The following is a 13,699-nucleotide window of genomic DNA, read 5'->3' as shown; positions in this document are numbered from 1 at the left end:
CTCTGTCTGTTTCTCTCTCTCTCTCAAGAATAAATAAAACATTTTAAAAAATTTAAAAAAAAGCAAAGCAATCATTTTGCAAAAATTATACTACTTAGAATCATTGGTAGAAATAAGTGAGTGCCTACCAAGGCTTTAAAAAGTTGCTTTAATAATTGACTTTAAAAATACTATTCGTTGTTATATAGAGATTAATGCACTTTTATCGAGTTTTATTTTCAAATGAGGTAACAATGATAAAAACAGGATAGATTCTATGACAATTTTAAAAGCATTACTCAATGTAGTGTAAGATATAACACTGAAATTCAGAAGCAGACATCTAACACTGACCAAACAGAATTTCACCAAAATAAGGACAAAAAATGACAACAAATAAAATTTTTAATTAAAATCAAATGCCTATTCTTCTATAGTTTGCTAACCAATAGTTGAAAACATAGCAAAGCAAAAGGGGAAAAAAATCAATAGCCATGCAAACAGCCTTTGAACAGAAACCTAAAAGTATCTGAAATAAATCAATGATTTACTTCCAAGCTTTTAGTATTACATTTTGTGCAACAAAGTAGTAGTTTGATACACTCACATGTACCCAAGTGAACGAAATCCTTCTACATGGCTCACCAAACCTTTGCCCAGGTAGAACTAGCTAGAAACAGCATGTTGTTCCACTTCTGATTCATATGAGCTGAGCAATTAGAGAAAATGGCTCCAGAGGAAATATTTGGGAATTATTTTGGGAAACAGGAAGGCATTAAAAAAAAAGAAAAAAAATCTTGAATGGACAGAATCAATGAATCCAGATTATGCTACTATGAAAAAGGTGCCATCTAAAAACAAGAGTGCCGATTGCAAAACAGCCTTCCTGAAGAGAGCACTGGTCCAACTCTTTCACCTGGTGCTAATACCCCACCCCTCTACCACAGTATGAAGACATCCTTATGCTTCCTACCTACATGGACCATACATAGTGTTTCTGCTCATGCTGTTCCTCCCTCTGGAAAATCCTCCCGCCTTCCTTTTTTCCCTCAAAGCCCCACTTCGTATGTTTCCTGCCTGAAGCCTCCCCTATTTCTACCACAATGATGTCTCTACTGTAACCTGAAGCTTTAAGATGAGAGCGAGTGGTCTGTAGTGTGCCCAGAGATTTTCATAGTAGGTACTGAAAAACAAAAACCAAAAACTTAAATAAAAAAAATTCTGTCAATTAAATGTAAGGTGTATGATGACTTTAAAAAAAAAAAAAAAAAAAGGTGGACCAGAGACCAAGTTGACCTACGGTTCTGTAATATATCGGGGGGGCGGACATCAGCAGCCACCTGATGCCTAGTTGAAGTCTTGATTCAGACTTATTTGGCCTGAACGACTTTTTTGTTTTTGGCCCTCAGGGAAAGCTATAAGACCAAAGAAGTGATATTGGTGTAGAGAAGCAGAAGATAACACTGTGGTAAAAAAAATATCCAGGGATTCCCAAAAGACTAGGAACAAGTTATATCTCTAAATAGCTGATTTCTTTCCTTCTTATAATTAAAAATTACAAAGACTTTGGATCAAGTCTAAAGTGTAATAATACCAAACATACAAGGAGATAAGATGAAAAACTAAACTTTCATTTAAGAAAAGATAACTAGGCACCTGTTTCCCTGTCACACTTGAGATGCTGACCCTGGAAACAGGTTCAGCAGACCTTGAGATGCTTACAACATCAGATTTGAGGAGATAAATATTCAAAATGTTTTAAACAAATATCAGCCATGCTCCTAGACCGGGAGGGCGGTCAGCTACCTCAACTCACGAAAGACTCTGTGGGAATGGGTGCTGCTTGCTGCTTGCTGCTTCTTACCTTCATTAAAGGTTTCCACACAGCATGATCCTGGAAACTGGTTCGAAGCTGCTGCACAGATCTAGATAAACTGTGCAAACATCTACAAAGAACAATCATAATTAGCTTCAAAAGAAGCTCAAACTTTTACTTTTCAAACACACTGCTTGGCATTTCACTAATTACTGATATGCACTTCAAGTATATCTATAGACATTGTTAATTCAACTACTTCAGGGCTTCACGGGCTTTTCAAGCTAGCTTCTCTGTTAAACGATGCTACACACTGTATGAGTTCACCTGAGAATACTTTTGAGTAACATTTGGATTCTGCGCTTACTCAGTGAAGGTCCGGAAAGGAAACAGGTTAAACACACGGCAAAGGGTTTTTATTCAGACCATTTAAAGCTCATACCTGACGGCAGCTAACCGCACCTTGACACTAGACTCAGACAAGCCAGTCACAATTCGGTCCATCATATTTTCAGTCTCAATGATCTGGAGAAAAAGGTTAATGCTGCATAAATAACAACATGAAGACGACAAATTTCACTGCTTGTAAATGCAAGTATGTTAATATCCATCAGACGTTTAATGTTGTTTTTAGCAAGAGTTTTGACCCCTGGAACGATCATTTTGTGGTGGGGGCAGGCAGCTAGCTCATCAGAAATAGCTGATGAAATACCTTTCATCAGAAAGGTAGTACTACCCACTAAGGACCTGCCAGAATGATAGGCATTAAGGGGGCAGGTTTTTTGTTTATTTTTTACAAACACTGAAAACAGTAGCTACATGGCATAAATATTGCAGAGGTGTTGCGTAAATAGTATTGAGAAAAAGTAAAAGATATAACTGAATTACCATTGGGCAGGTTCCTGCCAGAGTGAGATTCTAGAAAAATCGTAGTCCACACTCAGCCCTTTATGAAATCTGCAAGTTTCTGACAGAGCCAACCTGTGACTACTTCCTTACCAAGCAAATGGAAACTAAATATTTAGAAAAGTAACCCCTGCCATCTTTTTACTGTAACCCTATGGCCTGTTACTGCAGTCAGAAAGCTTTTTTTGCTTTTTAATTTAAAAACAAGATAGCTTACAATCTTCCTTCATTTAAGCAATGTATACATACAAAATAAATACTGTGTGGAAGAAATTAAACTTAACTTGTGTGGTCCTATGGACAAACCATATATTAGAAACAATACTAACACAATCCCAACAAAAATGTTAACAAAAAAACCTAATATTCGTTAAGTATGTCTATGTGCTAGGCATTGTGCTAATAAGCTTATTACATTATCTGCTTTAACCCTTTTTCAGGCATTATTATGATTATTCTCATCAGCATATTGGGAAACTGAGGATTCTAGATGATATAGAGTTTGCCTGGGATTACAAAACTGAGAGGAACCCAGGCATCTGACTCCAGAGTCCTGATGCTTAGCCATGCTTGTGATATGGCTGTGGCTACAGAAGTGTGCCTGTGTTCACGAGGTTGTCCCCAACATGAGTGACACATTAATGGGAGTCCTCACTCCCACCTAGGAGAACACCTGGCTGGGAGAACACTTGGAAAGATCAACCTGGGGAGCTTAGAAAACAAAAACAAAAAACCTCAGGCCCATTAAATCAGATTCTGTGGAGTAGGGCTCAGGCACCTGTTGGCAGAGTCCAGTGCGTAGCCAAGGCTAAGGATCACTGAGCTAGACCAAAATGACAGGAGTTAGAAGGCTGACCTCAGAACAGGAGCGGGTGGGAAACCTCCAGATGTTCAAGCCAAATGGGAAGAGAAAACAGTGTTGAAATTAACAGTGGTGGGGAGAAAAATACCAACTACTAAGAACATACAACCATACTTTAGCTATGGAAGAGGAATTATTTTTTATGTATCAATTTGCAGGTTTCAAAGTGACAGAAGAAAACGTACATATTGATCTACTCCTCTCCCCAGACCAAATATAATCTCACCCTTACTTGTATGCACATCACCCTGTCCTGTTCCTTCTAGGCCCTCAGCTTCTATCTGCTTTTGACCCTCACAGACCTTGCTCCCTGACCTGTATGCCCTGCTCAGATACACCACTTAGTAGGCAGATTCCCCGTTTCACTGTCCTTCCACCACTCATTCCTGCTTCATATCCCAGACCACTGATACTACAATGGAAGTCACCAAACCTGGCAGCCTGGTCTCAGTATATGCTATCCCACCTCAGCAGGACCTTCATTCCTGGGTCCATCAGTGCTGCACTGACCGGCAAGAGATTCCAATATCCCCTAGGATGGTTGCTTCCTATTTCAAATTCTTCCCACCTCCTCATGCCCTAACTCCCTCTGTGCCCACCTCATTTTTGCAGGGACCTTGCTTTCTTCCTGGGACACAACTTCCTACTTCTCACTAATATGTCTCCAATATTTCTCTTCACTCTTTGTTGAAGTGGGGTACTTCAAGCTCAAAGCCCTTCCACCCTGATCCAGCAACTACTTTCCACACCTCTTTCTTGCATCTTTATTCTGCCCCACCCCACTGGATCCTTCTCTGGCTACCCTACTACCCATTTCCACCTTGACTTAAAAAAGACACAAGTGGGGCGCCTGGGTGGCGCAGTCGGTTAAGCATCCGACTTCAGCCAGGTCACGATCTCGCGGTCCGTGAGTTCAAGCCCCGCGTCAGGCTCTGGGCTGATGGCTCAGAGCCTGGAACCTGTTTCCGATTCTGTGTCTCCCTCTCTCTCTGCCCCTCCCCCGTTCATGCTCTGTCTCTCTCTGTCCCAAAAATAAATAAACGTTGAAAAAAAAAAAAAAAAGACACAAGTGCCCAAACTTTAACCTCTTTAAGCTACAGTCCTCTCACCCCTTCCCTCCCTGAAATGGTCGCATGTCCCAAGGCTCTGCCCATCTCTCATCCTACGTATATGACAAGGCTGTGACTTCAAAATCAGCTTGATATTACCTCATCTAACATTCTTTATTCCAAGAATAAAGTGGTGGTGCCAAGGGGTAGGAGCATATGATTACTCTCCAAGAGCTGATTATTTTGAAGATGGTACTTTGGAGATGGAGAACAGTTATTAGACTGGCTGCAGGTGCTTAGGAAACCTGATTAGGGGCAAGACTTGAAAGAAGCTTCTAGAGACACCGGGGTGGCTCAGTCAGCTGGGCATCCGACTTCGGCTCAGGTCATGATCTCATGGTTCATGAGTTCGAGCCTCGTGTCAGGCTCTCTGCTGACAGCTCAGAGCCTCAAGCCTGCTTCAGACTCTGTCTCCTTCTCTCCGCCCCTTCCCCACTCACACTCTCTCTCAAAAATAAACAAGAAAAAAATTAAAAAAAAAAAAAAAAAAAAAAGAGGCTCTAGATAATGTTTACTGGCCACATCCAGCCAAAGATGTAAATCTGCCAAGGGACAAGTGTAGCAATCATTAGGCATATAGATTTGCTCTATAATCTTGATCAACTCACTTGACCTCCCTGGGCCTTCAGTAAAATCAGGGAAGAGAGCAATGATTATTTGACTTCCCCCCCCCAAATCACGTTAGATGGGGCAAAATTATCACATTGTTCAGAAGTGACATGGGAAACAAGGTACGGTAGAAAAGACAAGATAGTACAGGTCTAGTTAGACAGGAGGTCAAAATCAGGGAGCGGGCAATTAAGAGCAAACAGGGCATAGCTCCTATTTACATGCCCACATTTACTTATTTATTCAGTAAATACCTGAATGCTAGACATGGTTTTAAAACTTGAAGACAAAATGGTGAGGGAGAGAAAGCCCTTGTTCCCACCAAACTTACAATGTAGGATAAGCAAGTGCAATGAACTATTTAATGAGTGCTATGACACTCTATGGAATCTATGGAAACTATGTTAGCAAAAAGCACTTTAGGGATGACAGGGGCCATACGGTTTAAGGCAGACAGAGTGATTTAAGCATCTACAAATGGTGAGAGGAAACACATCCATTCTCAGACTAGGATGTTTTACTACTGGCTGGGAAATGGCCATCAATGACCTTACCCGAGAATATTGAGGCTTAGGCCAGCAGACAGTGGAGAACTATGTTAGCAAGGCAGTCATTATAACCATCAGAGCAGAGCCTCATGCTTTAAGTTTCCTGGGGGTGTGGTGAACGGTATTTTGGAGATGGAGAATAGCTATATTCTGGCTGCTAAACCTTTCCCCTGTGTTAGGATATAAAATAGTAGGACTATTTGGAGGTATCTTCTATGTACAAGGTGACCCTTCTTAGGTTACAGTCTATCCAAATGTCTACAGTAGGAGGCCTGGATTTGTAACCAAACTTGTTGTGGAGAGACTTTAGTAACCCTGCTAAAGTTCTCGAAAGCCTACTACTTGAATGCCTGGTCTACTTTCTCCATCAAGGTATCAGTCTAGGAGCAAAATAATGCAAACTCAGAATGTGAACCTAGGATTCTGATCCACAAAGGTATTCTAAGAGCCTATGTGAATGAGCAACATGATCTAACTATGGTTTTGTATTCTTGAGGGTACTGAGGTCATCTGTGCAGGGATAAAAGGAGCATGATAGTGAATATACTGACCAAAATAAAGATAAAAATGTGATTATAAGGCAGAGAAAGGTTTCGAATCAAATTCAGAGACAAAATTTTCAGGTCACCTGGGAAGGAGTTGGCATTGGCCATTGCCATAGCACTCTGACCCCCATGAAGGTCTAATAGAGTATAACTTTTCAGACCTGGGGTTAGAAAGCCAAGCACAATAAAACATGTTCTCCATGGTGCCTTTCAACAACTTCGGTACTGTGCTACAAAGCCTTGATAATGATGGAGAGCCAAGTCCCAGCCCCTGCAAAGGATTGGAGGTCTTTCCAGCCTATAAGAGCAATGCCAAGTAAAGCTTGAAATTGTTCTGCCTCATGATTCTTGCTGGAGATTCCCCAGCCACAGTTCAACAAATATGCCCTATGGCACAGCTTGTGAATTTGCTTAAAAAAAAAGGGGGGGGGGGAAGGAAAGGAGGGAGAAGTGCCTCTGTTACACAGACACTGTGCCTGACCAGGAATAGAAGTAGTGGATGAACCTTCAGAGTGGAAGTGCCATTTTTCTTTCTTTGCTCTTCTCAGGGGCCTGGGTTATAAATTTAACTACAGAATTAACTCATAAAAGAATGCTGCATTCTAAATTGATCAAGTTTTAGGTCAATGGACCAGGTGCTATGCATTTCTCTGCTGGTGTCTTTAGTCTTCATGACTACATGCTTTTGCTAAGCTTTTTTTCTCTGTCATTGTGGCTCTTGCAGGGGTAGATGAGGATCTGACACTTCTGTTATTGGGACAGGAGAACCCTATGGCCTGTGGGAGTAAAGGGCAGTCAGCCTAGAAGGTGCATGGGGGAAATGCAGAACCCAGATAATCCTAAGGTTCCTGGAACACATGGGAATGTTAATAAGATGAAAATGGCCTTGGCTTATAAGGAAATTCCCTAGTCTTCAATGAGCTCTAGTGAACTCACATTTTAGTTGTGGCCAAGTCATATACCATCTTTTCCTCAGAGCATATGAAGGACTGGAAGAGTCAGAATTAAAAACAAGACCCAACAATTCTTCCAGCATGACCCTGGATGAAGCATTTTCCAGTACTAGCAACTTCAGATTGGACTTTGAACTGTGATCGAAACAGGTCAAGCAGAGGATGCGAAAACCAGGCAGATTCTTAGTGGTGTCAAGAAACTTCTTAGACAGCTCAAAGTGGGTGGGTATGGAGTTAAGGGAGTTGGATGGTGAAGTGGGCATTTTCTTAACATCAATTATTTATGCTAATGTGCACAATGGCCAGGCAAATACAATTCAATTCCAGGTAGGCTAAATCCCAGAAAGTTTTAACAGAGGATGACAAGAGAGAACTGGTCAGAAAGAGTGAAGACTTGGAATCAAACTCTGTAAGTCAAAAGAGGCAGTTCTAAGATCTAAGCAGTATGTTATTAAATCCAGAAAGTCTAGTTAAAGCAGCAGGGACTAGCAGCCAAGCAGGATGCAGCACATGGAGGTCAGGAAGAGTAGGTCTGACAAGGAAAAAGGATCTACAATAGACACTGAACCTATTAGGTGTGGATGGCGACTCTTTTGTCTAATAAGTGTTGATGTAGAGGAGTCCCAGGGGCCACCATTTATGGTCTAGCCCCTCCTAAAACTTATTTTTCTAACGTCAGTGAAATCAAGAGACTCATTTTAGAAACAGGGTATAGGCTGGAAGGATGGAGAGGGGCCATGAGATGACAAGATAGACCCTAAAGTGAGAGAAGCATGTACAACCAGCTCATTTGGTGGACTGAGTGGAATCAACAGGGGTCTGGAGAGGGATCCATTCCTAAAAATGGAAAACCAAACTTTCCCTAGGTTTTAGTAAGTGACCATACTGATTTTGCCACAGAACACTTAACCAAAAGACATGATGCCATGCATATCATGGAAATGCACTTAATATTTCTAATTCTTGAGTACATCCTTCACCAATTCCTTTATTAAAACAAAAGAGCAAAACACACACATACCCCAACAGCACATGGCCTCCCATGAAACAAACAAGGGGCAGCTGCAACTCCTGCTCCTGAACAGGTTCAGCTGGGAAACCAATTCTCTGACTACACTCTTCTCAATGCCATTGAAAGTAGCAGACTTAACTATCTGAAAGAATTAAACACAGGTATGGTAATTTTTTGGTTGAAAAATGTTACAATCTGAAGAGGATTTAGAAATAAATTCGTCCAACTTCTTTAGTTCATCAAAGAGGTCTCTGCAATTCAGGAAGATTAAGTCACTGGTCAAGGTTCTCTAGGCAAATGGGGACAGGGCTAGGGCTCCACTAGGTTTTCTTACTTCTAGTGTAAGGTCCATTCCACTTGTGCTTAAGGATGAGATTTTTGCTTAACCTTAGTAACTAAATTGAGATCTGACTTGGTAAACCCGGGAAAAAAGATAAGTTAAAAAGTTATCAGTGCTAAAAATAAATAAATACATACGTAAAGTTATCAGTGATATGGAAACTACAGTCTATATACTGACATCCAAGGCCAATAAAAATTAGTACACTATACAAAAGAGGTCATAGTTAATAAACTGAAGAGCCAAGGTGGGGGGCGCGGAACAGGTACAATTCACAGGGCCTCCAAGAAAGAAAATGACAAATCAATGATTTAGCTTGCCTGGGGGTAAAAATGCCAAAGGTTGAGAGAATGGAAGCCAATGGGGAAAAGATAAGCCAAAAAAACACTGTGAAGAAACCACAAGGGTTGAGTTCCACTGACTTTTCCATTCAATTCCCTGATGATCTGATCTCCATTCTAGAATCAGGATCTAGCTTCCACAGATACTACCTAAATAGAACTAATACTATACTGTTCTCAGGCCAAAAGCTCCATTTGTTCTAGATGAGAACAGTAGACTTCCCACCCACAGCCTATTCTCTGTGATATCTTTGCCACTGCTCCAATGTACAATTTTCTGACATTTTCCTCAAGCAAGTATTTTTAAAATAAAGGGTAGTTTCTACCAAAGGCTCTTTTTTTCTACAAGAGCTTCTCTTGGGACAAATCACTGATCAACACATATTCTGCAGTCTCACTAAACATTTTACAAGGTATTTCTTCCATTCGCTCAGTCTTCCATCGTTCTCTCCTCCCACATTTATACCAAATTTCTCTAACTTAATGATCTTAGGAGGTAGGGAGTGGCAGGAGATAGTTATCTTCTCTGAGGCAGAGAAGCGAAAGAAAGCATTCTAAGAGTTGATCCTCAGGGCCTCATTTTCTTCCTTTCTCTGGAAGGCGGTGAACTAAATTAACACCTAACCCCTCCTTATAGGCCTAATGGGAACAACAGCACTTCACTTTAAGAGTGAGGTCAAGGTGGAAGGGGTTCTTAGGGTGGGCCCATTCTAAAGCTTCTATATTTCATTCTTGCTTTTAAGTCCCTTTAGGTAGTATTTTGTAATTTCTACCTCAGGACCTTTTTCTCTTAATAGCTGAGCAACTTTCACTTATGTTAAATGTTTAGAAGAAATACTCAAAATTCTTAACTTTTCTGTGCTTTGGAAAGAAGTGGGAGCTCTCTCTTGGCCCAACTTCTTTTTCCCCTAAAACCAAACACAGTGTGTCAGAAATACTTATGATGTCTAAAAATAGATCAACACTATGGAAAAATATTTCTCTATATAGAAGTTTGATTTTTAAAGCTCAATCATCAACTTAATGGAAGGACATAAATAGCTGCTGACTTATATTAGTACATAAATAAAACCATTAAAAATTACTTCTCAAATAACAGAACTAGAAACTTCCTTTCCATCTTTTACTGTTTTCCATGGATCTGAATAATGGATTGCCAAGAACTGTGCAAACGATGGCTCTACTCAGCCCCTATTCCTCTATATACACAGCCATGCATGCAACAGTGTTGATTATCCCATAGGTTGGCTGGCTGAATTTTAATGTCCAGACATACACAATTTATTCAGTAAACACAAGCATAGCATCTACTATTTGCCAGGTAATGCTTCTATGGAGTTTATATTCTAGTTACGAACATTATAGCTTAACAACGGATAACTATTAAAAGAAGATACAAGTTGCCTTAAGTTTAAATCTGTTCTATAAGAAAGCTATCTTGGGGCGCCTGAGTGGCTCAGACGGTTAAGCGTCCCGACTTTGGTTCAGCTCATGATCTCACGGTTAGTGAGTTCAAGCCCTGTGTCGGACTCTGGGCTGACAGCTCAGAGCCTGGAACCTGCTTCAGATTGTGTCTCCCTCTGTCTGCCCCTCTGCTGCTTGCACTCTCTCACATTGTCTCCAAAATAAACAAACATTAAAAAAAAGTTTGTATAAGAAAGCTATCTACAAAATAAAAGCTGAAACAGTATCTGTCTGACATTAATTCTGGATGCTTCCTTTCTAGAACGCTAGTTTACAATGTGATCACATCTAGACAGTGCCCTTAGAAAAACATTTCCAAATGACGTAGAACAGAGATAGGAAGATCCTTCATTCTGTGGGTCACAACTTCTGAAAATGATTTTAATATTTTACAAGGGGAAGGTGAAGCTGCTTTCAAATAAACTTTTTTCCCCACAAATAAACCCTTATTTGAGATGGACTATTATATAAGAGATGGACTCTTCCAGATTCATTCATAATAGCTATTTTAATTACAGCTGTATTTTAATCATATCTGGCTGTACTGATCATGATAAAATTGGCTTTCAATGTAGACAATGCTTTTTATTGCACACGTAAGGTACTGGAATTACAACATAGCAATTAGTGTCTCATCTTCTTAACTACTTTAGAGTGTAAGCTCCTAGGGGCACCTGGGTGGCTCAGTCACTTAAGTGTCTGACTTTGGTTCAGGTCATGAGCTCACGGTTCATGGGTCCAAGCCCTGCACTGGGCTCTGCACTGATAACTCAGAGCCTGGAGCCTACTAGAGATTCTGTCTCCCCTCTCTCTGCCCCTCCCCTGCTTCTACTATCTCTCTTTCAAAAAAACAAACAAACAAAGCCAGATGAATAAATGGAAATAAAGCATCTCACTACACAGTTTGTACCAAAAACTATGTGATAGAAAAGACACATTTTCTGAATCTGATGTTTTTAACCAGCTAATACCAGCTATTAAGTTCCCTTAACTGAAAGCATTTTCAACTATTTTAGACTATCACACATTCTCCTGTAAATTTTCTTGCCATTGTATACCATAATTTGGCTCTAGTAATGGTATTTAACTGTACATGAAAAGTTATCGTTAACAGCATGGGCTTTGGAGTCAGAGACTGGGATATGATATAGGTGCTATCACTTACAATCCGGGTGGCCTTGGTCACATTGATTTCCTAATCTGCAACAGCTATCTCACAGGGTTGTAGGAGGTTTAAGGGTGATAACATGCCAATGCTTAGCACAGTGTCTAACACACAGTAAATGCTCAATAAATGGTAGCAGTTATGTTAAATTAGGTTTCCTAAATAGGTTATCACTTGATATAAGTATCTGAGTTATATAAGTTTTGTATGCCCCCATACCATGTAACATAATGCTTCATATGTTGTAAAGGCTGAATAGATGTTTGTTTAATACATGAACTGGATCTTTATTTTTCTCTTTGGGATGGTGAAAAATCTTACTCAGGCAACTTTGCTAACCAATATACAGAATCTAATAACATTTCCTACATAACTATTATCCAATTTGTCTGGGGTCCATTATATGCCAAAATCATTCAAACAAGGGAATCAACATGTAGAAAAGTATCCAGTAACAATATCCTATCATCAACACTTGATAATGCCTCTTTTGCAGGAAGTTAGACAACTGACCTCTCCTCCCTCCTGTGGCTTTGGTATGGTCCCATCTTTCTACATAGTCCATTACAAAGAGGCAAATGGGAATCAGAGTTTTTCACCACACTGGTTTATGGTGATTTATATTTAGCTATGCATTACCAACATAAGGTGAGCCAATTTTTTCTGTAAAGGGCCAGATAGCAGATATTTCAGGCTTTGTGGCCTTAATGATTGTGTCACTAAGTACTCAATCTGCCACTGTAGTGGAAAACAGCCATAGGCAACCCAAACAAAGCAACATGGTTTTATTCCAATAATACTTTATGAATATTTTGTCAATTATATTTCGATAAAACTGAAAAAAAGAAAAAAACCTTTATGGACACAAATTTGCATTTGACTTTTCAAATGTCAGGAAATATTCTTCTCTTGATTTTTTTTCCCCCACCAACCATATAAAAATGCAAAAACCATTCTGAACTGGCAGGTTACAGAATTATTGCATAAGTAATAAGTACCTACAGGCTATTGTTTGCCAAGCCCTATACTAGCATTTATAATTCTGGGGAAAAGTGTAGCAGCCATGGTCCTAGTTCCTTACCACAAACTTGACTTTCTTAAGGTCTACTACTCCACAAATATTGTATCATCCCATACATTTCATTCATTTCCAGGAAGAATGTTCTGAAAACCCAACTAAGTTACTAATTTTAGAGCTCTACAGATCTAATAAAGATATTTTAACGCATTTCTTGGTTTATAAGATATGCCTTAATTGTTAGACTGTAAACAAAATAACCAACTTGTAGTTCATACTTTAAGAATAAGAACTGTAATTCATTGGTTAACACAACTACAGTACCACAACTAAGAACACTCAATTTTATGTCTCCATTTAATGAAACTCTGAAATAAAAATTCATTACTTCATTTTATAAATACCTCTATTATGTATATAGCATTATCACTCCCAGGTTTGCTTCTTTCAGTATGCTGAAGGCCAACGGTCTCAATTATGTGGGCAAGTGGCAAAACCTGGTGTACTGTCCCAGTTACCTCTTTAAAAATACTTACCATCATGAAAGAATGTTGTAGAGTTCGTTTAAAATTCTTTGGTAGATTAGCCTTAAGAAGATAACTAACAATTTAACCACAGATTAAGTCAAGGAATTCTGAATTCTGCATGAATTTTATTATTTAATAGCAGAGCCAAGTCCTGAAGAGTGCTACTTCTGTGGTACCGTCGAAAACCTTCAAAATGTTCAAGGCGTTTGCTTCAACACGCAGGCTAAGGCTCAGAAATAATTCCTTGCATCTGCCCAATTTCATGGCAGAGGCAAATACAGAAATTTGACACTGTGCCTTTTAAATGACCATTGGAAATTACTCAACTTTGCAAAAAATATTTAAAAATATAAATTCATGGTATAATCATACTGTTACCCAGAAGACAAACTAGCAATAAAATCAAGCTACAATGGATGATAAAAATATTCAAAAGTGAAATGCTCAGGCAACTTTTTCACAGCAGAAAGATACTAAGAAAAACTGACCTATATTTATAAATATG

At 39.5% G+C, this 13,699-nt stretch overlaps 1 protein-coding gene across 3 annotated transcripts in view; it reads right to left on the bottom strand.

The window, feature by feature from the left end:
• The window catches only part of ARMC8 (armadillo repeat containing 8), a 108,112-nt gene that overhangs the window by 28,199 nt on the left and 66,214 nt on the right, over positions 1-13,699 (bottom strand). For all 3 annotated transcript variants that reach the window (XM_040480282.1, XM_040480284.1, XM_040480283.1), the window contains 2 exons: positions 2,238-2,320; positions 1,844-1,925 (listed from right to left, as the gene is read on the bottom strand). In XM_040480282.1, the coding sequence (XP_040336216.1) occupies positions 1,844-1,925; positions 2,238-2,320 (165 nt within the window). The remainder of the gene's footprint in view (positions 1-1,843; positions 1,926-2,237; positions 2,321-13,699) is intronic.

This window comes from Herpailurus yagouaroundi, unplaced genomic scaffold, assembly GCF_014898765.1.
Source record: "Herpailurus yagouaroundi ecotype Mexico unplaced genomic scaffold, PumYag 159, whole genome shotgun sequence".
In the NCBI taxonomy this organism is placed as follows: Eukaryota; Metazoa; Chordata; class Mammalia; order Carnivora; family Felidae; genus Herpailurus; species Herpailurus yagouaroundi.
The sequence above is the reverse complement of the archived record's forward strand: the minus strand, read 5'-3'. Positions and strand labels throughout refer to the sequence as shown.